This window comes from Trachemys scripta, chromosome 1, assembly GCF_013100865.1.
Source record: "Trachemys scripta elegans isolate TJP31775 chromosome 1, CAS_Tse_1.0, whole genome shotgun sequence".
In the NCBI taxonomy this organism is placed as follows: domain Eukaryota; kingdom Metazoa; phylum Chordata; order Testudines; family Emydidae; genus Trachemys; species Trachemys scripta.
This window is the reverse complement of record NC_048298.1, coordinates 266,687,310-266,712,023: the sequence shown is the minus strand read 5'-3', so window position 1 is coordinate 266,712,023 and position 24,714 is coordinate 266,687,310. Positions and strand designations below refer to the sequence as shown.

Sequence of the window (24,714 nt, the reverse complement as noted above, 5' to 3'; positions counted from 1 at the left end):
TTATGATTGCATCATCCATGACTTCTAGGAATAACATGATGCAATTCATATCATGTATGATGCAATACCAGCTTCAGATTGCATCATTCATTGTTTTGCCTAAAAAGCAAGTACTGTCCAAACCCAGTCATAGATTTATTCATAGATCCAGTCAAAGATGTATTTTAGTCATTTCTGGTTTAAATTGAGATCCCTTCCCTTTATAACTCACTTCTCCTCCGCCATTCCCAAGTCAAGGGTCGTATATACTGACCCAACAGCATATCTTGAAAACTAGAGCCAATCAACAATTTTAAGCATCATTTTCGTTCTCAGTGACCCAGAATTAGTAAAGTTTGACTACATTTATTTCAGAAGCATTTTGGCTGTAGAGCAGTGTTATTTGTTTTTAGTGTTTATGTTAAAATGTTTGTGACAGAGGGAAGGTGTGTCAAGTAGTCAGAGGGTCCCTGGAGAGATGGTTCTTGACAGACACGGATGGAACAGGGAACACCAGGGAGTTAGGCTGGGAGGAACTCAGCTACATGGACAGAGTAGTCCACAGGGTTTAATAAAGATTCACTTGTTCAAATTAATTTGCATTCCTCTTCACTTGTTGGGAATGAAACAGAGTAGGTGTATATACATTAGCTTTGATGGAGCTAGGGTGCTAAAAATAGGAGTGTAGCTGTGGCAGCATGGGCTGCGGCTTGGGCTAGCCGCCTGAGTATAATTCTGCCCAGGACCATAGGTACTTTCTTGGGCAACTAGCCCATCCCACCACCCATGCTGCTGCAACTACACTTTTGTTTTTAATGTATTAGCTCAATCAAACCTAGCATGGGTAATGAGCTGGAAACTACACCTACTTAAATGTAGCTGTACGCAACAACTGACTCCTGTGTTCCTGATTGACTAAGCTGGAGAGTAGAGCAGAAAAATCTTATATTGCATTTAAAGCTTTAATACAGTGGTGGGCAACCTGTGGCCCGCGGGCCGCATGCGGCCCATCAGGGTAATCTGATTGCGGGCTGCAAGACATTTTGCTGATATTGACTGTCCGTAGGCCTCTGCTTCCCGCAGCTCCCATTGGCCGGGAACGGTGAACCGCAGCCACTGGGAGCCTGAAACAACAGTTTCAGCGCCTGAAACAACAGTTCTGAAATGAACTGCCCCATTTATTCTATACACATAACAATAATGCTACTCTAAGAGTTAACATTGTTAACTATTTCACTGCTTCTCAAAGCATGTAGGAAAGGAAATGGTATCATATTATGAAGACCTACATCAGCATTACCCTGACATCATGGAAGATCTATAAAATTAAGAAGGGTAGGCCTTTCCAAAATCACGTTGAGATTGTTGGGGCCATAGTTGATTTCATTTTCCTAAAGAGGTGCTCAGCTTCCAAAGGTTAACAGCCTTTAAAAAAAAAAAATCAAAATCTTTATTGGAAAATAAACCCAATCCCTTTCTGTAGAAACAACTGGGCTGTCTCAGATGAACCATTGCCAGAGTTGATTGCTTGTTAAACTTGTCAAAATGTCAAACTTCCTACTATTATTCAAGTACTGGATGAAATGAAGAGCAATAGATGGTCAGCTGTTGCCATGGTGTGTGTGTGTGTGTGTGTTTTTAATCAGAGACTGTCTTGTGTTCTTGCTTTTCGTGTGATTATAGCAATTTAGATACCCTAAATTATGCAACAAAACTCATTGCTAACTAGTGATGCCTGTATGATAACTTACACTGAATGTCTTTGGAATAATTCAGATATCTCTGCTTAATGTGTTGGCAGAATTTTTAAAGGGTATTTTATGAGTTATTACAGAATCAGATAGGTTTACCAGAGCCTTGAACATATTTTTATTGGGTGGGGACTAAATAATGCAATCACATATTTTGTACATTACACAGTGCCAGTGTATGCTTTGTACCAACAGACAAGTCAACAGGGAAAGGGTGTTGTTAGTGATTTAATATCAACATGTTGGAATTTAGATTCCTTATTAAATTGTGAGATATTAGGGTGTAGGAAACTTTTAAAGATTTTCTGACTCAGACCTGATTTTTGTCTATACAAATACCTTGTTAAATATTCCCATTTGCTTTAATCAGAGTCTTGGCTGTTTTGATTATTATGATGATGTCAGGAATCTTGAGCGTTTTCACTGAATTTGCAAAGCTCAATTAAAAAAGTAAAAATGCAATTTCTTGTCAGTGCTAGTTTTCATGAATTTTAAATAATACACTGTCAGGCCTGCCCTTAGTATTTTTTTCCAAGCTTGAGGAACTTTTTGTTCCCTTGCCCTGACTCTTGCCTGTCATTCTCACATCCTACTCTGCATTATATTGTTCAATCACATCAATCTCAAATTGCATAAGTAAATAGGGTAACCATATGTCACTGTTTTCAGAGAATTTCTTTGTCATTCTTACAGATAACTGTTTTGTCCTGGTTTTTGTAAGCTCTAGCAGACTGGACACCTGAAGTAACTGCAAGCCAGCTGATGAGCTCCAGAGGGTACGTCTACACAACTATTGGGAGTGAGTCTCGCTGCCTGGGTTGACAGACTCATGCTACCGTGCTGAAAATAGCAATGTGGGCATTTTGGCTTGGGCTGGAGCTAGGACTCTGAAGCCTAAGGAATGGGGTGAGCTTCAGAGCCTGAGCTCCAGCCCGAGTCCAAATGTCAAAGCAAGGTCTACACAGTTATTTTTAGCCCCACTAGTGCGAGTCTGTCGACCTGAGCTGCGAGATACGCTCTCAACAACAGTGTATGCATACCCTTAGGGACCACCCCTAGCTCTGTCCTAATATAATGTTCATGGAATCATAGAAGATTAGGGTTGGAAGAGACCTTAGGAGGTCATCTAGACCAACCCCCTGCTCAAAGCAGGACCAACCCCAACTAAATCATCCCAGCCAGGGCTTTGTGAAGCTGGGCCTTAAAAATCTCTAAGGATGGAGATTCCACCACCTCCAGAGGTAACCCATTCCAGGGCTTCACCACCCTCCTAGTGAAAAAGTTTTTCTTAATATCCAACCTAGACCTTCCCCACTGCAACTTGAGACCATTGCTCCTTGTTCTGTCATCACTGAGAACAGCTCCATCCTTTTTGGAACCCCCCTTCAGGTAGTTGAAGGCTGCTATCAAATTCCCCCTCACTCTTCTCTTCTGCAGACTAAATGAGCCCAGTTCCCTCAGCCTCTCCTCGTAAGTCATGTGCCCCAGCCCCCTGATTATTTTCATTGCCCTCCGCTGGACTCTTTCCAATTTGTCCACACCTTTCTGTATTGGGAGTCCAAAACTGGCCGCAATACTCCAGATGTGGCCTCACCAGTGCTGAATAGAGGAGAATAATCACTTCCCTCAATCTGCTGGCAACGCTCCTACTAACGCAGCCCAATATGCCGTTAGCCTTCTTGGCAACAAGGGCACACTGTTGACTCATATCCAGCTTTTTGTCCACTGTAATCCCCAGGTCCTTTTCTGCAGAACTGCCGCTTAGCCAGTCGGTCCCTAGCCTGTAGCAGTGCATGGGATTCTTCCATCCTAAATGCAGGACTCTGCACCTGCACTTGTCCTTGTTGTACCTCATCAGATTTCTTTTGGCCCAATCCTCCAATTTGTCTAGGTCACTCTGGACTCTATCCCTACCCTCCAGCGTATCTACCTCTCTCCCCAGCTTAGTGTCATCTACGAACTTGCTGAGGGTGCAATCCATCCCATCATCCAGATCATTAATGAATATGTTGAAGAAAAAAAATGTTGCCACCAGACCTCTAATAAAGTCCTCCAGCAAACATCCCCTCCACATATAGGATAGCTCAGGTACACAGAACAGAAGGGATCAAGGGGAAGACAAAGGACTGAGTGAGTGAATGATTGTGATAGAGAGAATGAGGAAAGGATATAAAGGTGACAGCTGGAGAGGGAAGAGGAAAGAAAGTGAAGACTGAAGCAAGGGGTAAAAGAGAGGAGAAAGGGGAAGAAAAACAACTCAAAATCTTAAAACATAGTACATGTAACAGAAGGGAATGGCAGTTTTTCTCTCTTCTCCAGCATCCAAATCCTGCTGCACAAACTACCCTGACCCAGCTCCACTAATATACTAATAAAATACTCTGTGAATCCTAGTATCCTGTGAATCCTTCTCCTTTAGGACAAGCATCTTATTTTCCACACTTTACAGCTGGCTGATCTAGAAAACTAGCTTAGTTTTAATCAAATTACGTCTAAAATTATTGAACAATTTGAAGTATTTGCTACAGCCCAACATTTCAGATGTGATTTTTTTGTTTGTATGAATTCATGTATCAGACTGTTAGTATTAAGGTTTGAACAGTTCATATTCTACTGATATCATTGGCTATGAGAGGCTTTCATGACTCCTTGAAGACCTCAAGTATTTCTTGATCAGGTTCTGATTTGTAGTGAGTATTTACTAAAATGCATTTAAATTTTGAAATCCAGCTATTAATACTACATCCTGCTAAAACTCTTCAAGATACAGCATGTTTCACCATCCAAAACATTTCTAACTGTCTTTGTTGCTAATTCTTAATCTCACCACAGTGTTGTTCTTTAATGTTTTTTCTTTTAGATCCCAAAGGAGGATACATCCCTGAATAAAATGTCAACCTTCACCATAGGAAAATCATCCCCTAATCAAAGTGGTATGTTGATGCTGTTACTTTCAGGGTATTTAAAGCATAGGGGGAAATAACAAGCCCTTTTCATTGCATGTATACTGTATGTGAACCTAATCCAAGTGCCTTTGTGCCCTCCATATTCTTGTTTCATCACGGTTTCAAATCAGACTGCATGCTGCCCACCCTAGAACAATGGTGGACTACTTATTTGATTAAGTAATGCATGTGAGGACCGGTTTGGGAGGTGGAGGCAGCAGTGCTGCTTGATCCTTATCAGCATTTTCATTCTGGTTGAAGTGCTGGGAATGCCAGCACCACACAAGGGAGGAGTGGGGGAGGGAAACAGCGGGGATAGAGCATGGCTTCTGCTCGCATTAGTGCCTGTGGTTACCCTGGAGACCAAGGAGCAGCATAGTGGGGGACATGCTCAGCGGCTGTTGAGGGAAGCAGAGAGAATAGGCAGTGTGAGCAGAGCAGGTTAAGGCGTTGCAGAGAGAGAAAGGGAGGGGCAGGCTTACTCCCTGCAACGTTGTTCCTCTCCCCAATACACCCTGTAATTTCAGATTGTTGCAGAGGGAGAGACTTAGGAAAGAGGATTTGGGAAGACAGGACAGAGGGAAAGAAAATATAATTGATTGGTGGTTGTCAGGCAAGATTTTTCTTACTGTCAACCCTGTCTGTAATAATGCCTTAAAAAGGAGAAATATGGATAGTGATTAGGAAAAGACTGATGGCAAAAGGTTGGGAGTTTGGGTTCTGCTTGGATAAATGTCCAGATGCTTATTAGAAGTCTAATGACACCTATTCTTCTGCATTTGACACAATTGCGTTAAAAATCTCAAAAGATTTCAAGCACTTCAGGTTCTGGTTTTGGCTGGACACCCAGAGTCCTCCCCCTGAGCTATTAAAATTAGGACTGTCAAACGATTACAAAAATTAATTGCGATTAATCATGAGATTTTTTAAAAATCTCATGATTAATCGCAGTTTTAATCACATTGTTAAACAGTAATAGAATACCATTTATTTAAATACATTGTATGTTTTTCTACATTTTCAAATATATTGATTTAAATTGTAACAGAATAAAAAGTATACAGTGCTCACTTTATATTATTATTTTTATTACAAATATTTGCACTGTAAAAAAGATAATACAAAAAAAATAGTGTTTTTCACTTCACCTCTTATAAGTACTGTAGTGCAATCTTTATCGTGAAAGTGCAAATTACAAATGTAGAATTTTTTTGTTACATAACTGCACTCAAAAACAAAACACTGTACACTTCGTATTCTGTGCTGTAATTGAAATCAATATAGTTGAAAATGTAGAAAAACATCCAAAACTATTTATAATAAATTTCAATTGGCATTCTATTATTGTTTAACAGTACGATTAAAAGTGCGATTAATCACGATTAATTTTTTTAATCAAGTTAATTTGCTTTGAGTTAATCGCTTGAGTTAACTGCGATCAATTGACAGCCCTAATTAAAATGTTTTCCTTGGTTTTAAGCAAATATTTTTATAGAGCTATTTTAAATAACTAAAATATAAATCTCTGTTAGTTGCTGCATTGCCACAGAGCATCCATAGGGGATAGCAAGGAACCAGGGGCGGCTCTATGGTTTTTGCCACCCCAAACACTGCAGTCAGGCGGCTTTCAATGGTACGCCTGTGAGTGGTCCGCTGGTCACGGAGATTTGGCTGCATGCCTGCGGGAAGTCCACTGGTGCCGCGCCTTCAGTGTCCCCGCCGCCGAAAACGCGGGACCGGCGGACCTCCCGTAGGCATGCCGCTGAAGGCTGCCTGACTGCCGCCCTCACAGCAACTGGCAGGCTGCCCCTCACAGCTTGCCGCCCCAGGCACGCGCTTGCTGCGCTGGTGCCTGGAGCTGCCCCTGCAAGGAACCTCACTACACAAAGGAGAACACCTCAAATAGGAATTCTTGTGGAGCAAAGCCACCGTTACACCCTTGAAATGGCTACAGCATGTGATCGGCGCCATGTAAAGCTTACAGCTCAGTTTTGCAGATGCATTAAAGGTTGTTCCTTGTATCCTCCCCTCCCTTTTGTACATGCTCAAGGACTAAGGCAAGCTGCAGCAAAATATATACATTAAATCTGTATAAGCACATTAATATATGTCACCCTTGACTTGATCAGTATAGATACAATTTGATGCAGATTGGGCCACACATACAGTAGAAACGCACATTAACAGTAAACTATGTGCACTGCAGTATTATAAGCAAACATTAAATGCATATTGTTTAGCTGCTGCCTCTAGATGGGGCTTCGTTTCAAGTTAATTGGATTATTTAAATTAAGAAATATGATTAAAAAATCTAAAATGGACTTTTGGAGTAATTTCACTTTCATGATATGCCACTGGGGAGAAATGAATGTTCCACACACTAGGCTTGATGTACTCTTGGGTATATATTGATGTGCATCTTGAAAACACCACATCTATGCTTGTGCTTATGCGTAATAGCAGATTTTTAGAGACGTGTGAGACTGTAACTGATTTTAGAGCGGAACTTTAAATGTGTTGGAAAAGGTTTGCAGGAGTCCTTTGCTAAAATTATGCTATCAATATGAAGGGAGTGTTGGGAAGATTTCCTTACTTCCGATGGAGTTCTTCCTTTTGGATACTGCTAACCCATTCTTGCTGAAGATGGCTTTTATGCTTGGGGCTCATAAAAATAATTTTGAAGAGCAAACGTTTTGCACCAGATGTAAGGTATTAAACAAAATTACTTGGACGGAGAGAGCGTACAGTTCCCTTTACAAAGTCTTCAAACCTCCATTCTCAGTTGTCAAATGTTGGAAGTTTTATTTGTCTGCCTGCCTATTGTTGTTGTTATTCCATGTCCATCACTATACTACTGAATACTGTGCTATATTATCAATACACTGAGCAAAGTATACATTTTATAGCAAGTGCATTTAATATAGGTTAGTTTGCTAATTAGTGCTTCCTCCATCTTTGACTGTAGCTACGAGGAAAAAAATGTTTAAATGGAAAAAAAAATGAATATCTTTCCCACTCCTTCACCCCTCCATTCTACAAGAATTAAGGTGTAGATTTTTAACAGTGAGGGTAGTTAACTATTGGAACAACGTATGTAGAAATGCACTGGACTCCCTATCACTTGAAGTTTTTAAATGAAAAATGGATATCTTACTAAAAGATATGCTATAGCTCAAACAGAAGTTATGGGCTTGCTGCAGAAATTATTGGGTGAGGTTCTTTGGCTTGTGTTAGGAGGCAGTCAGACTAAATGATTATAGTGACTACTTCTGGCCTTAAAAACCTATATACCATGGCGTAAGAGAAGGAGAAATTAGGAAGACATTTGTAGAAGCTCATATTAAAATATTGGTAACATCACTGGTCCAGTGAAAAAAACCTGTCCTTGATCTGCATGTGAACATCCCAATCATCCCACAGGGAACCACAGAAAATGGTAAAGGACATGTTATGGCTTGCAATCTTTTCTTGATTTTAAATGTAATACAGAATTCCATCTTTGTACTCTGACATTGTTTTTTCACTAAAGAAAATATTTCTGAAGCATGTACTCCAGGCACTCTCCCTTAAAACAAACAATCATCTCCTTTGCTGTGTTTTGCTTCCTCTATCTGGCCTATGTATTTGTGGTTCCTCATACTTGTCACTACACTTGAATTTCATGGATAAAAGGAACTTGGCTTCCTCTTTTCACAAGTCAGAGCAAAATACTGGTGCGACAAATGAACACAATACCGACTGTGTGTACTCTGTGAAGTGATATGTCTTTCCAAACACAAAGAGTATAACCGTATACTTTCAATCTGAATGACATTTAGTTATATCTGCTCAAATCCATTTTGAGTGATGCAAGGAGTTTTGAAGTTTTTTTTGCTGTGGTGCTCAGAGGCTAGGCACATTATAGAGATAATCCAATAGGCTTCCCAAAAGAAAGGGTGCAGAACCCATAGTTTCTTAGCACTCCAATTTATTGAGTAAGTGTGTGTCCTTAATGAGGGTCTCGTATGTACATGTCATATGTCTAATTTGTCACCTCCAACTTGGCTTCAAAAGGAGTTTCCATGTGTCATGACTGCAGGATTGAGCCTCCACTGCAACTGAACACACAATTAAAGGGAAGGTGCAGTAATGGTAGAAAACAAAGTGATGGTAAGGAGCTCAGACGGGGAGAAAAGGATATAGTTGTAATAGGCTTAAGAATGAACAGGGAAGCTTTTCCCATGGGGCCAAACTACCACGAAAAGCACAATTATTCACAGCTGTCTAATACACTGAGAATATGTTCTCATGGATCATGTGAAATAATATTCTTCAGTGTACCAGGCATTAAGACTGTTTGTTAAGGTTATTTTGCATGTTTGTAACACATTAATGGATATTTTCTAATTCACTCATCAAATCAACTCTATTTGTGTTCCGAAGTAAATCAAGCTGCTGATTTTTAAGTTGAAATTGTGAATTCAAACGGGTAAAGTGGGATTCAGGGACTTCTACACTGGTGGTAGCACAGCAGGTTATTTATTGGTAAAACATAAAACATGGAACACTTAGGAAGGTAACTTCTAATACCCAAATGACCTGCTGAATGATTGTACATGTGGCTTAACAGACTGATATTAAAGAAGCCTTGATCTTCGTGTGTAATATCTAAAGATTCAGTTTGTGCCATAAATATATATAGGTATATTTCAAACTTTCTCAGAAAAACAAGTATTTCTAATGCTATTCTAAGTTTTAGACCTTTATCACATAGTTTTTTCAATAGCTGTGCTTCTGCATTGATAGATACAAAGAGTCCCACTCTTACAGGGAAAAGCAGACAACAGGTTGTTCATGATGACAACAGCAAGCGAAGGACCCTGTTGCAGGATAGCAGCTGGATAAAGAAAAGACCTGAGGAGGAGAGGTAAGGAAAGAATTAATTTCAGTTCAGGCAGTAAAGATCATATGCAGCATATTTTCCCTGACTGCAGGTTAACATACTCTTCTGTTTATTTTTTAATTTATTCCTATTATCTAATTTTTTGCAAGAGTAATGCTTTAGCAAGTGGGTTTGCATTTATTTCACTATAAAATCTCTATTGGCCCAACCCTGAAGTGCTGCTGAAAGCCTCCTGCAAGCTGTTAACATCCTTAACTTCCACTGTTACCTCAGTGGGAGCTTGGGGGGCACAGCACCTCACTAGATGTGCTCAGCACCTCACTGGATCGGCTCAAGATGACATTCCCTTATGCTTTGATTACTGGAATACCTGATTTTCCGTGTCTGGAAAATGCCAATCATTTAATATTGACACATTCATTTAAGGAACTTAATTGCATCAGGACCAATACTTTAACCTATTGTAGTGCCCTATTATTATGATTGGTATTACAATAATGCCTAGAAGCTGCAATTGAGTTCAGGCATCCATTGTGCTAGGCACCATACAAATACAAGTAAGAAACAGTCCCCATTCCAAAGAGCGTACAGACAAGAGCTGCTGTCAGTGGAGTTAAAATGGTTTAAAACTGGTGTTAGATCTGAGTCAAGACATAAATCGTTGTCAAGCAATTGATCTTTGTTTAAATAATTTGATTTTCACCAAAGATCTGACTTTTTTTTAATTGCAGTACTAATGAAAACTATGGCAGAGTTGTGCTTAACCAATACAAATCTCAAGATAGCTTACACAGGTACAGTAAGTAGTATGTCTATACATCTGTCAAATGGTATTGCCAGAGATAAAGGAAAATACACACACTAAAGTCTTGTTTATGCAAAGAACTTGTTTTGTTCAATTTGACCCTGCTCTTCCTCCCATTATCATTAATTACTTACCTCCTATCGACTTCAATGGGAACAGGATCTGGCCTTTAACTCTGAATATATTGGAGTACTGCATAATGTCTTACATCAACATTTGCATATTGTTTTCATTTTGATCAAATGAATAAAGATGTTAAAATATATTTGTGTATATATGCTTATTTAGAATAAAATGTCATTTTTGCAAACAAATGCAAACTTTAAAAATAGTTTGTTTTTAATTACATGTCTAACTAATTTTTCTTTATAACAGTAACTTGAATGAAAAGGAAGATCAGAAAGTTTTACTTGGCCGATACAGATCTGATACTACTTTAGACAGGTAGCATATTCTTATATACAATATTTTGTCATTGTCATGCAAGTGGTGTTTTGTGTATGTTTTGTCTACAAAAGGAAAAGTATTAACAAGTAAAATGGCGTGAATGGCATATTAACTTTTGCATTTATACCACGGTAGTCTGATTTATTTATTTTCTAAAACTACTGTACATGTATTTTTCCCTCCAAGATCTTTTGTCTTGAGGAGGCATAGGCACTGACTTCCTCTGTTCCTGGGGGGTGCTCCACCCCGGCTCCACCCCAGTTCCCACCCCACCCCTTCCCTCAAGCCACACCCCTACCCCACCTCTTCCCACCCCCGCTCTGCCCCAGGCCCCGCCCTCGCTCTGCCCTGGGCCCTGCTCCCACTCCACCCCTCCCCCAAGCCCTCACCCCTGCCCCACCTCTTTACGCTCCCACTCCATCCCTGCCCTGCCTCTTCCCATTCCCTTCCCAACCTCTTCCTGTCCCGCTCCTCCTCCTCTCCCCCCATGCTGCTGAACAGCTGATCTGCGACACACAGGAGGCGTGAGTGGGGGAGGGAGGCGCTGATCCACGGGACTGCTGGTGGCTGCTGAGCACCCTCTAATTTTTTTCCGTGGGTGCTCCAGCCCCAGAGCACCCACTGAATCAGGTTGATTGCATAGTTCTGTGTCCAGAAAGCATTCAGATAGCAGAATGGTGTACCAGTTTGCACATAAGTTTATGCTGATGCACCTTCAAAAGGGAGTTCCTATTTTTATTATTCTGTGTCTGTAGCACTGAATAGGTTCTACTATAAAAAGGGATTTCCTAGTATTGTAAATGGAATTCCTTCTGATTTACTCCCATGCAAGTGAGTGGAGAATTGGGTCCTCTGTGTGACATATAAATATAAACAACTTTTCTGCCAGCAAATACAGTCTCTGTCATGTATGTGAATTAGCAACGGGCCAGCCTCAAACGTTCACATTGAGGGAGCCTCACCCAAATTTCTCATTCCTTCCGAGTCCCTACACTTCCCTCCCACAATGTATCATAAACCCCTACTTTATTTATGAGACGTGTGGGGGAAGGAGATGTCTTATTTTACCCAGATTGTTTCTCCCTTCTTATTGAGAACTAATTAGATATGTGGGGAAGAGGTGGAAGACATTCCTTAAAATCAGCTAGTCACCATGATGATCTTTATGCTTTTACTTCTTTGTACAAAATATTACTGACTCCAAAACTGATGCAGTGAAGAACACTAACAATTGCCTTCTATGATATCTGAGTCTTGAAAAAGGCGACTGAAGTAAATAAAAAGAACATTCATGCCAACCTCAGGCTTCCACTCCATTGTTGCCACGAGAGGCTGAGATGTTGGGACAGTAACACTAGGGAAATTAAAGATGTAGATTTGGATTTTTCTGCAATGTCCTCAATAAAAAGCAGAATGAAGGACAAGGGTGTAAGTCTCAGTGAATAACAGCCAGTTGAGAATTACTTTAAGAAATTTTCATCCCTACGGCCCCTGTAATGTTAGCAAGCTTAGTGAGACCTCTAGTGGTCTGCTGAATAACTGCAAGCTACAGTCACAAATTGCCTGGGGCATGAGCAACTTGAACTACTTACATATCTAATTTTAAGAATAATAATAATAAAAAAAAATCTAGAAAACACATTGCACAAATTGGGCCCTGGAATGGCTATGCAAGAATTTCCATTGAAAGCAATCAGCGCCCACCTGTGTATCTGAAGGCAGAATATGTAATTCTTTGTTTCAGTCAGTGACATCTGATTAGTAGTTCTCTGATTGAACATGGCTAATTATTGTTCTGTGTCTATTGCACTGGATAGACACTCTTTTATAAAAAAAACCCTGGAATTATTTTCATTTTTGTATTTAAATAAATGGGTCTTGACTGACAACCATTTTTCAGCACAAGTGAGGGAGATAATATCTTTTATTGCAGTGATTCTCACCAGGGGTCCGAGGCCCCTTGGGGGGCCACGAGCAGGATTCTGGGGGGCCACCAACCAGGGCCAGCATTAGATTTGCTGGGGCCCAGGGCAGAAAACCAAAGCCTTGCCATATGGGGCTGAAGCCCAGGCCCTAAGCTCCGCCACCCGAGCTTGAAGCCGAGCAATGTAGCTCTGTGGGGGCCCTTGTGACATGAGGCCCTAGGTAATTGCCCTGCTGGCTACCCCGTAATGCCAGCCCTGGCTTTTCTTTGCAGAAAACCCGTTATTGTGAACAGGTGGGCCGTGGCATTTTTAATAATATGTTGGGGCGGGCTTCAGGAAGAAAAAGGTTGAGAACTCTTGTTTTATTGGACCAACTTCTGTTGGTGAAAGAAGGAAGCTTTTGTGTGCCACATCGCTCTTCTTCGGGTATTTTTTTTTCTTCAGAGCTCTTCAACTGCTTTCAGTTATTTAAGCCAAACATTTAAGATAAACAGCCCCAACTTAGTGTTTATAATCAACCTTAAAGTATGTATTGTATACTTGATCTTTGTGCAGAACTCCTATTGATATCAAAGGGAGTTCCACACATGGAATGAGGCTAGAACTTGGTAAGTGTTATCAGTTCTGCTAGAATCTTTGTGATACTCAGACTTTAGTGAAAGATAAAAATGCGATCTTATCCTAATAGTGAATTCACTAACAGTTTGGAAAAGTTTTAGGCAATGACTATAGAATCCACAAAAATCGTGAAAAGTCATGTGCTTGATCCTTAATGCAAATCTAATGGCTGAATAAAATCAATATTAAGTACAAATAATCTAATCTCTTTGGCTAATGTTACCCCTGAAGGTCACACGTCTGTTCCATCACTGATTCTGTACTAGAGTTTCTTCAAATCACATTGCTCTCTAAAAGCCATCATGAAAGAACATTGTACCTCTCATGGGACAGTGGAAGAGGGATTTGATTATAAATATACGGTACTGCCGCATCAAACGACTTTCTAACAGTTTGATCTTAATAGTAGTCACAACCAGTTTAAAGGAAAAATTCCAATCATTTCATTTTAATGACGACTGTGGTAATTACAGGATATTTAACCATTCAGAATTTGGACATAGTTTATAATCTTTTTTTCAGTCACATGCATGCATTGAAATTATGTGTATTGGTTCAGTTACTATACTATTCTTACTCATCAACATCTGATGTACTGGCTGTCAGAAGCTATGCAGCCTCACCAGGTAGTAGTTGATGATGCCATTTTATTCTTAGTGTATTTTTAAAAACATGATTCTAATCTAAATGTTTTATGAAAATGAATTTTGTTCTGTATTTCTATACAGAATTTCAGACACAAGAGATGCTGATAAAGCAAATAATTCCCCACCCTTAGATAATAGGACAACTAACAGGTAAGAGTCTGAGACCTGCTAACTCTTAAAAAGATCCTTATACGTTCTTATTACTGTTATTGTATTAGTGATGCATATATCAAGGATGAATAGAGAGCATAAACAATGCTGTGTGATGTGACAAAGATTTCAGAGCTGGTGAGAATTTTTTTTTAATTTAGAAAACGTTTTCATCAAACTTTTCAGCAGAAAACTTTGACTTTGTTGAACAAATGAAAACTGAAAAACTGAAAGAATTTTTGGCAGCTGAAAACTAAAAAAAAATGGGTTGGAGGTTTTTGGTTTTTCAAAGAAAAATATCTAAAAATTTGGAGGAAATCAGATACTTTCTGTGAAAATTTTCATTTATTCAAACCCAATTTTCCATTGGCAAAAAGTTTTGACCAGTTCTAGATTTTTTGTTGAGTCAGGGATGACCACATTAAATATATACTAGTGTTTGGTGAACAATACTGAAAACATACCTTCTAAATTACTGTTGGCACACATGAGTAATTTGTCTCCATTTAAGAAGATAAAGGTCATAAAAGCTCAGCTATTATATTTATAAATGCAATTGGTCAAATTCCCCGCTGGTCCAACTTCATTCAATGTCAGTTATATCAGTGATAAATTATGTCCAATATAGTTGGTTATGATAACCAAACGCTACACGTAAGTGTAACCCTGGGAAGTGGTGAGATAACTCTAAAGTGAAACTGAGTGACTATGACACGTACAGTGCAAGTGAGACTATGCTTTCGTATTAAGCTTTCTCACAACTTTGTTGTAAATCAGTATGTTAAAGATATGTGAAATGTCATATAAACTGGGTTTTATGTTCTGGCTGGAGATAATTCTGAATATGCCTAGAGGGAAATTCAAAAGAGGACTCATGGTGGGACTTAAATGGTACATAGGCTTTGCACTGGCCCTCTACACATGTTCCCCTGATGAATGTTCATAACAAGAATTGTGATAGATTCCATACTATATTTATCCTCACTAGTTCAAAAGTTGAGACAATAGGACAATAACTTATGAAATGCAAACCTCTTATGAGGAAATCGCTGTAGGGTAGAATGTCAAATAGTCTTGTAGGCATGTACTTAAATGTACAGCATTTATCATCCATCATCATGGCAACTCCCAAAGGGATGTAGCCTTCTTGTAAATCATGCGCCACCCAGATTGATCTCTAGCTAGGTTCTTAAGATGGTCTGGCTGGATGTTCAGTCTATGGCCATCATTGGTGATCTTATTACAACTCCAAAGCTTTTGGTGACTACGTGATTGCTGACCCTATAGCGGCATTCCTCAGTAAATGTGCTTCATACTTTGTTGAACTTCCAGCCTAATAATAAGAAAGCATCTGAAACCAAACCAGTGCTGATGGAGGTGGTTGCTAGCTTTGGTTACGGATAACCTCATTCCTGATCTATGCATACTATGGCACACCTGATGAAGATGAAGGGAATTGAGAATGTACAGCATTGCCACAATAATAGTATCTAATTAAGAAACATACAATTCAAAATGTGAAAAAAGGAGATTTTTTTAATGTTTTGGTGGCTATAAAATGTAGTGTAGTGACATGGATGGATATAATGGTCAAGATTTTTACAAGTGGCTAATGATTTTGGGTGCCCAATTTGAGACACTTTAAAGTGGTCTGATTTTTTCAGAATACCCTCTGAATATAAGGACCCTTCAACGTATCTTACATTGGGCATCCAAAACTGAGGCTCCTGAAATCACCAATCACTTTTGAAAATCTTAGCCAACATATGTAGCTATAATTGTACCGATTACTGTTTATAACTCCATCCTTTAAAGAGTGCTGTGATAATAAAGAACCCATTCCTTAGTTTATCAATTAAAATCATAACTTCTCTGAAAAACAATGAGCAAACTAAGTCTCTTTCGTTAACAGACAGTCCTGGACTCCTTCAAATACATCAACCACTACTACCACCACCACCACCACATCTCCTGTGAAGCACAAAAGGTATTCAATATCACCTTTGTTTTGCTCTCCGACGATATATACAGTACTGTTGTGCATCAGTAATGTGTTAAGATATATTGGAACAATAACTTCCTCTAACAAGTTTGGAATTCTTTTAAAAAGAATTCTGCTCCTGAAAATTATCATTATCTGGCTATTCCCCACTGGACCACTGTGGGGGCAGGGACTCTCTTTTTACTGCCTATTTGGGTGGGGTCTAGCACTGATTCTTGATTAGAGCCACTACACACTACTGCATTACAAATGAACAATAATAGTGCTGTCTTCTATAAATGGATAAAAATTGGGGTTAAAAACTTGTTTGATTTCAATGGCATTAGCTGGGAGATGGAGAGAATTAGCTATGGAGTAGAGAACAGAGTTGCCACCTGTAAGGTTCAGAAGACCAGGACACCCAGTAGGATCCTGAGTCTAAAACTAGACAACTGGCAGTGTGTACTGAGTACCCTTACAGATTTCCCAAGACAGTTACCTCAAAAAAGGGGGATTCTGGGAAAACCTGCACAGGTGACACCCCTAGCAGAGAACTGAATTATTAACTGAAAATGGGCTGCTGGTGGATACCCATTTTCTTGTGCATTACCGTCTTGGCAGCAGCTCCCAAATTCTGTCCCTTCTGGCTTTGCTTCAATTCCATCTCCATTCCATATACTAAAATGATCAGCAATTAAATTGTTGACATTGAAATTAAAGTATTGCTGTTGTGTTAACATCCCTAATGAGATTAATGGAGGGCAGACAGTTTATTCCCCTCAGTCATTTTCCTTAGGCTGTCTGCAGACTTGGGAAGACACCACTGCATTAATTACACTCGGTTCACATTTAGAAGGTTTTTCTTTACAGCAACGATGGCTACAAACTTACTTTTGTTAAAATGAAAACTTAGATTCTGCAGAATCTGAATGTGTTATGAGGCCACGTAAATACTTCAAGCTTTCCAGATCTGTCAGCTGGGCTTGGGTGTTTGACCCATCTGGTTGTCCCTCGTGAGACCTGTTTTATTGGCACAAGGGGCTAAATTCTTACTTCACTTGAGCTGCAGCAAAGAAGAACTTGGACCAAAGACTGTATTTTGTACATTGGTGGCACCATTGTAATTAAAGATTTCACTTTATGTTCACTTGCATTAAATTTCCATAAAAATGTGAACAGAATGGTGTGTCAAGGAGGTAGTAGCTATGAAGGTACTGGAAAATAAGTTTAAAAGAAGAAGAATTTAGGAAATGTTATAAGCATTTTCTATATCACCTCTGAGATTCTAACATTCTTCTTTCAAAATATTGTATAGATAAATAGAATTAAATTGCTGTTCATTCACTAAACACTGCATGCTCATACTCTATAATTGAATTATTCATTAATACTTAACAGGCAGTCTTGGATGCCACCACCAGTCTCCGGTTATAAGAACACCACAGTTACTGTGGAAAACAAAGGGTAAGAACTAAGAATAGCATTTAGGTGTTTATTATTATTATACCTGATCCTGCAAGGTACTGAGGACCCTTAATTGCCACTGAATCAGCTCTCAGTAGCAGGTGTTTAGGAAATTCAGAAAAACTTGTGCTAAAATTAGCTGCAGTTATGTTAGAAGTGAAGGTTTAGTTTTTAATGCTACTGCTGCATCTGCTTTCTGTCTGATGAATAATGAAACTGCTCACATCTCAATGTTAAATATGGATAAATTATTGAAAATGTGTATAAATACCCACACAAGATGTGGGTGTTATCTTTATTCTGGATTATTCATACTAGTGAAAAATTGCATTGTGATCTCAGTGTTTCTAAGTGAAATTGTATTTACGGAAGTGAAATTATGTGACTTGAACTCAGTGTATAAATTTAAGCAGGTGCATACATATTTGCAGGATTGGGGCCAATGGGGGCTGAGGGAAGCGGCAGCCAGCACATCCCTCAGCCCGCGCCGCTTCCCGCAGTCCCCATTGGCCCAGGATGGCGAACCGCGGCCAGTGGGAGCTACGATCGGCTGAACCTGCAGACGCAGCAGGTAACAAACCGGCCCAGCCTGCCAGGGTGCTTACCCTGGCAGGCCACGTGCCAAAGGTTGCTGATCTCTGCTTTGGAGCAATGCCTTGAAATTTGGTAGGGGGTTGCCCTGTGTCAGGGATAAGTCTTTTCCTGTGAAAATCCACCCAAACTTGGCTATGTTGTATGCAAACACAAAAGCTTATATGAACACACGGGCCTGATGTTGAACTGCTTATAATTGTTTAAATATATTCTTGCATATAGATAAATAGTGCACTTTTCTCAGTTAAAAGGAAAACTTTGCACATACAAATTATGCATGAAAAGTATGTATATAAAACGTGGAGTTTTGTATGTTCAAGGCTGAATAAATCTTCAAGTAGTCAAAAAATGTATACCTACATAACTTGAAATGGGATATCTGATTTACCCCAAGATTTATTAAAACGAAGAAGCAAACAAACAAACCAACCCACTGACTCTCTTATGGACAAATTTCAACTGCTTTTGTTTAGTTTTTACCAAGATGTTGGGAGTTGTGGGGGTGGAAGTCTGAAAATTGGCCTTTCATTGGAATGCTCTCTCCAATCTTACTGTGGAGGGGCTATGTATATTTCTGTAATAACAAATGAATGTACAGCTTTTTTGAAGGCGCACACTAATTTCACCATTCTCAGTCTTCTATTGGACCTCTCGAACCTATTTCTAAATGGTAAATTAGAGAATGAATTTTCTTCTTAAAGAAAAATGCTCAGATACTTTTCATTTGATGTTTCAATACAGGCAGTCCAGAACCCCACCAGATACAACCACCACAACTATAGTTGATTCTAAACGGTAAGAATGAGCACAGTGTTTATATTATGATTAATTCTGAACCATGCTGTAGAGGTGTTTTTTTTTTTCTGTGTTGAAGTACAGTTCCCTTCTAGCCACTTAGCTCACTACAGAATAGCAACTCTGTGATAATCCTGAGTATTCTCTGAAGGTCTTTTGCCAATGGATAAACTTCCACATGGATATGTAGATGCAATACATCTGCTTCCTTGTGCTTTTGATTTCAAAAGCAATTTGTAGTCTGGCATTTTCCGGAACGCTTGTGTTCTTTTTCTTTCCCCCCTTTGCATTTTCTTTACTATGTGCGTATCCAGAGAGTTGTTGAAAGAGACAAGGAGTTCTGTGGAGCTCAAAAATTTCTTTCACCAACAGAAGTTGATTCAATAAAAGATATTACCTCAACCACTGTATTGCTGTCCATAGAGTCAGCAGTTGCAGGAAGTTAGAATTCAGCATGGATGCAATTAACGTAGCTTCAGTAACTGTCTATATCAGGGGTGGGCAAACTTTTTGGGCCGAGGGCCACATCTGGGTGGGGAAATTGTATGCAGGGCTGGGGCAGGGGGTTGGGGTGCAGGAGAGAGTGCAGGGTGTGGGAGGGGGTGCAGTGTGCAGGAAGGGGCGCAGGGCAAGGGATTGGGGCAGAGGAGGGGTGCAGGGTATATGGGGGGCTCAGGGAAGGGGGTTGGGTGTGGGAGGGCTGCGAACTGCAGGAGGGTGTTGGGGTGCAGGAGGGGTGCAAGGTGCAGCAGGGAGCTCAGGGCAGGGGATTGGGGTGCAGGAGGGGTACGAGGTGCAGGGGGCTTAGGGCAGGGTGTTGGGGGGCAGGGTGTAGGAGAGGTTCGGGCTCCAGCCCGGTGCCGCTTACCTCAAGCAGCTCCGGGGTGGCAGCGGCGCGCACCGGGGCCAGGACAGGCTCCCTGCATGCCTGCCCTGGCCCCGGCCTTGGCCCCGCGCCGCTCCAGGAAGCGCTGCGGCCCCTGGGATGGAGGGGCGGAGGGCTCCGCGTGTGCTGCTCTTGCCACGCCTCCAGGTATCTCCCCCAAAGCTCCCATTGGCCACGGTTCCCCATTCCCGGCCAATGGGAGCTGCAGGGGGCGGTGCCTGCACGCAGGGGCAATGCATGGAGCCCTCTGCCCCCCTGCCTGGGGGCCGCAGGGATGTGGTGGTGGCACCGCTGCGGGCTGGATCCAAAACCCTGAGAGGCCAGATCTGGCCCGTGGGCCATAGTTTGTCCACCCCTGGTCTATATGCACAAGGCTTTTAGGGATATTCTGGAAATTACATTACAGCCAATGTCATTCCCTTCTATACAGAACTGTTTTCTTGCTGTGATGTAGGGTATGCATTTAAGATTTATGACTAACTCATAGCCTGGCTCGTGTAACTATGGTGTGGGGGGGGAGCAGAAATGGAATCTGGGGTGTTGTCTGTTACAGTTATCCTGGCAGGGCAGGATTCCAACAGAGGGCTGCAGCTCGCTACTTCTCTGAGTGGAAGCAACCTGTGTGCTGCCATCTGGCATCTAGTGCTTGCTGTTGAGAGAGGACATGCACCAGCCAATATAGGGGGAAGAGTTCTGTCCTCTATGCAGCAGATTAGGTCTTCTTGGGGATATGATGTATAGACATGAGCATTAGCTGTTTTGATCTCACAGCAGTCCACACCTGTGTGCAATGTAGTAATCATGCCCTGCTATTTGCTTTGTGGGAGGAAAGGCTCCCCACTTCCTTTTCCCTCCTTTTACAGTGGAGATGGCATGATTGTGCTCATAGAAAGTTGCAAACAAGAAATCAAAACAACAACAACAAAAAACAACCACCACCAAAAACACAAATACACACTGCATAACCCTAACACTCCCCCCACCCCCAACAAACAGCTTATGGCATTTTATAAGGAAATTTCTATCTTTGTCTATATGGGTTTTTATGCTGCTTTAATCTTCTGCCACTGTCATTTTCATATAATCTACCCCACTATATAATTTTAAATGACTGCAGCTATGCCTAAGGGCAAAAAGAGGAGTTGAACTATGACACTTCTTATTACTCCAACTCTTTTTTGTTTTGTTTTACCATAACATATTTTAATTTTTAAAGATGGCGAGAGATATTTCTACTGTATACACATGGCATATAATATTTATTTTATGGTTTTATCCAACCTGCTATGCAAGCACTCTTTTGAGTCAAATAAAGATGTAAGCTTTGCAATTACTTTAACCTTCTTAGTTCGCTACCGTCCATCTGTTTAACCAAGATTCAAAATCACTGCTAAATAGAAGTACGGCACCTAATGCTGAAGTTTAGTTTCTGTTACATCATTGCTTGCTGCCCTCATTCTCATCAAAATGATGGATTTATTTTACAAATGTTGATCATGATGCATTTATTTTGGATTAATTTCAATATCTCACTAGTGTCATGGCAATTGTGGAAGCATCCCAAGTAACAGAACTGCAGAATGACTGCTAATGTCTTCCCAGCAGACAACCACCAAGTATTGTGCAAGGGAGGAGTAGAGAGTTTTACCTGTTTTGGACAAAATTGATACGATTCTATTCCTTGGCCTCCTCTCCTCTTCCCCCTTATGCTGGCCTTCCCACTGCTAGTATATTCCCCTGCCTTCATTACTGCTCTTCTCCCGCAATACATACCCCGCACACACACAATTGCCCCATAAGGCAGGCATTGTCCTCATGAGACTTTCATGACACAATTCATTCATGGAGCACCTCTGATTATAGTAACCATATGTCCTGTTTTGGCCAGGACTGTCCCTTTATTAAGACCTGTCCTGGCTGTCTGAACTTTTTTGGCAAAAGTGGGCGTTTGTCCCGTTTGCTCTTGCCAATTAATGCCAAAAAAGTGGGGCACGCACCCCTAGGGGGGTGCAGAGGAACATACAGGGTGTGGGGGAGTGGTAATGCCAGCTCTTTGGGTTGGGGGCGGGGAGAAAGGGCTCCATCAATCTGTGGGGAGACAGGGTTTGGGCGAGCAGCAACACCAGCCAAGCAGGGGGGCAGGCCAGGCTCAGGCAATGCCAGCCCTGCACAGGGTGGGGGGTGGCCAGCAGTGCTCGGACGACGAGTGACACCAGCCCCACACGGGGAGCAGGCTGGGCTCGGATGAGAGCTTGCATGGGGGGTGAGGGAAGGCAGGGCTGGGGCCAGCCCCACGTGCAGCGGTGGGAGGGAAAAGGCCAGCTCCACGTGTAGCGGGGGGGGGAGGGGAGGGGAGACTGGGCTCAGATGAGTGGCTCAGGCCAGCCCCGTGCAGTGTTCTGATTTCCCTTTGTGAAATATGGTCACCTTACCTCTGATTGGTGTTGCCACCCTGCACTTGGCCATCAAAGATGGGAGTGAAGTGATTAATTATTCATATTTGTAAAGTGCTTTGAAAATGTACATGCTATTTTTCAGTGCTCAGTATTATTATAGCTAATAATAGGCACCAATCAAAGGAAAGCTTCCCACTTCGCTTGAAGCATGTTTCAGGAAGACCATGAAGTGACGTGTTGAGCAGAGTTGCAACAAGATTAAAATCAGAAGCAAATAGAGAGATGTGGAAACTACGTAAACAGGACTACCATTACATGGCCAAGAGTGGGGAGTCAGAGCACCAGTAGCCGTGCATTGCTCAATTCTAGGAAAAAGACCCTATCTGTCTTTGCCATGCTTATAACTATGATTTCTTGGAAGGAATTCAGATAATAAGCAAGTGGTCCATTGCTGGTGGTAGCAAAGGGTAATTTGCTAGACATCAGATTTTTAAAATTATTTTTTTTATTATTGCTATTAAGAGAAAGCTAGAGTGTAGAGATGAATTGTTCCTTTGGAGCTGAAAGCAGTGAGACACAAGATTGTCCTGTTATCTTCAGGAAGGGAGTAACCCAAATATGGTCTGGCTTCAAAGAGAGCTGTCACTAGTTTTCAGGTAGTCTTATGAGCCAAAGAACTGCTCTGAATTTTTCTGAACTCACTATGTCCAAGCATGACATGAATTTCTATCGTGTCCCATTTCAATTGCATGTTACTTAAGCACTAATTACAGGACACTTAAAAGGAACGTGCAATCCATGTTAAGTATCTTATCAATTCCACTATAATTGAGCTTTTGGCTGCCAATTGAGTGCTGAAATCAAAGACGCATTGATCTGAGTATGTACTTTGGAGAATAGTTAATTGACGCATGATTGTCTAAAGTAAAAACAATATGTAAAAATATGATAGAAATGTCTTATTATTTAATTTTCAGTATGTTATCTATATTGATTTATGTATTATTCATACACTAAGAAAACATTGTTGTTTTATAAGGAAGGAAAAGTAAGATAGACTCTTGTTAGATTTTTAAATACTTGTGAGGTGCTCCAATACTAGTGTTTGTTACTTCACATCTGAAGTGCTTATGGTTTTCTTTCTACAGAATTGCTTCTTCAGACAATTCAGAAGGGCCAAAGATGTAAGTTTGTTTTATTTTAAATATTGCTTGTAAAGCTCTTAAGCTTGAAAATACAGCACAGTTCTGTGCATATTGTTGTGTACTTGCTTATAACAGAATGAATATATGATTTAACTGAGATTTTCCTGATCACACAGGAGCAAGCAAAGAGGACATCCCACACAGTATAAATCTCCTTATCCTTCAAATAGTTTAGAGCATTTCAATGTACATAGCTCAGCATTTAAAATACAAACAACCGCTCTCCCCCACGCCCTCCAAACTGTTCCCTGATTTTAATTCCACAGTTGTTGTTATTGCCACTACTAATGTCCCTCAATATTGAACTGGCTCTTTGGAGGCAATCAATAAATGGAAGAAGAGTAAATGAGGGAAAGAATAAAATAATGGGAGGGGAAATAGTAAATTAAAGTCTTATTTAAGGTAAAGTCTTGACTTAAGCTAAATCGATATAAGGCCCTCTTAAACCAATTTAAGAGTGCCCACACAGTGGAGTTGTGCCAGTTTAACTAAATCAGTTTCTAAACCTATTAGTTAAATAAGTAAAATATTCACACATAGAGAACGCTTAACTGACCTGGACTTAATTTCATGGATTGGGTCTATCTACTACAGCAGTTCTCAAACTCTGTTATAGTGTAGATCCCATTTTAATAGAGATATTGTCTGTTGGACCACATACACTCCGATTCCCAATCCCATAGCCCACCTTCCCTCCCATTCATGATCTTATAACATCCCTGTAGAGATAACCCCACATATTAATAATAATATTAATGATTAATAATAATAACTCATATTATGAACGTATTTAAGGTATTTAGCTGACTTTTAATGTGATTTAGCACCTAGATATAAGGAGGGAGAACCAGGACCATATACAGCCTGCTCTCTTTGGACTAATTGCAAATGTTCCACAGAGCACTTTGAGAGTCACTGGTCTCAGAGCTTTATGACATTCATATTACAGCTATTCATTGCTGCACAATAAAATGTCTAGCTAGTTCTTGATCCTACTAACACTTTTGCACATGCTTAACTTCCACAAGTAGCCATGTTGACTCATGTGAAAATTATTCAAGTGCATAAGTGTTTGCAGTATCAAGGCCTTAGTCTGCTAAAGGTGTTGCAATTATTATTTTGGTGAGAGAGAAATACTGTATAATCTTAAAAATTAAGAAAAATTGACCAGTACTCTGCTCACATTATTCTTCATATGCAAAAGTTCATATCAGATCTGCAGGGATTTTTTTTACTACAAGCAC

At 40.5% G+C, this 24,714-nt stretch overlaps 1 protein-coding gene across 4 annotated transcripts in view; it reads left to right on the top strand.

Annotated features, from left to right (window-relative positions):
• The window catches only part of SCEL (sciellin), an 81,155-nt gene that overhangs the window by 23,849 nt on the left and 32,592 nt on the right, over nucleotides 1-24,714 (top strand). For 3 of the 4 annotated variants that reach the window (XM_034758290.1, XM_034758289.1, XM_034758288.1), the window contains exons 2-10: nucleotides 4,591-4,663; nucleotides 9,461-9,581; nucleotides 10,289-10,351; nucleotides 10,738-10,806; nucleotides 14,081-14,149; nucleotides 16,062-16,136; nucleotides 17,529-17,594; nucleotides 18,930-18,983; nucleotides 23,414-23,449. In XM_034758290.1, the coding sequence (XP_034614181.1) occupies nucleotides 4,621-4,663; nucleotides 9,461-9,581; nucleotides 10,289-10,351; nucleotides 10,738-10,806; nucleotides 14,081-14,149; nucleotides 16,062-16,136; nucleotides 17,529-17,594; nucleotides 18,930-18,983; nucleotides 23,414-23,449 (596 nt within the window). In that variant the 5' untranslated portion in view covers nucleotides 4,591-4,620. The remainder of the gene's footprint in view (nucleotides 1-4,590; nucleotides 4,664-9,460; nucleotides 9,582-10,288; nucleotides 10,352-10,737; nucleotides 10,807-14,080; nucleotides 14,150-16,061; nucleotides 16,137-17,528; nucleotides 17,595-18,929; nucleotides 18,984-23,413; nucleotides 23,450-24,714) is intronic. The other variant, XM_034758292.1, reaches the window with a different exon arrangement.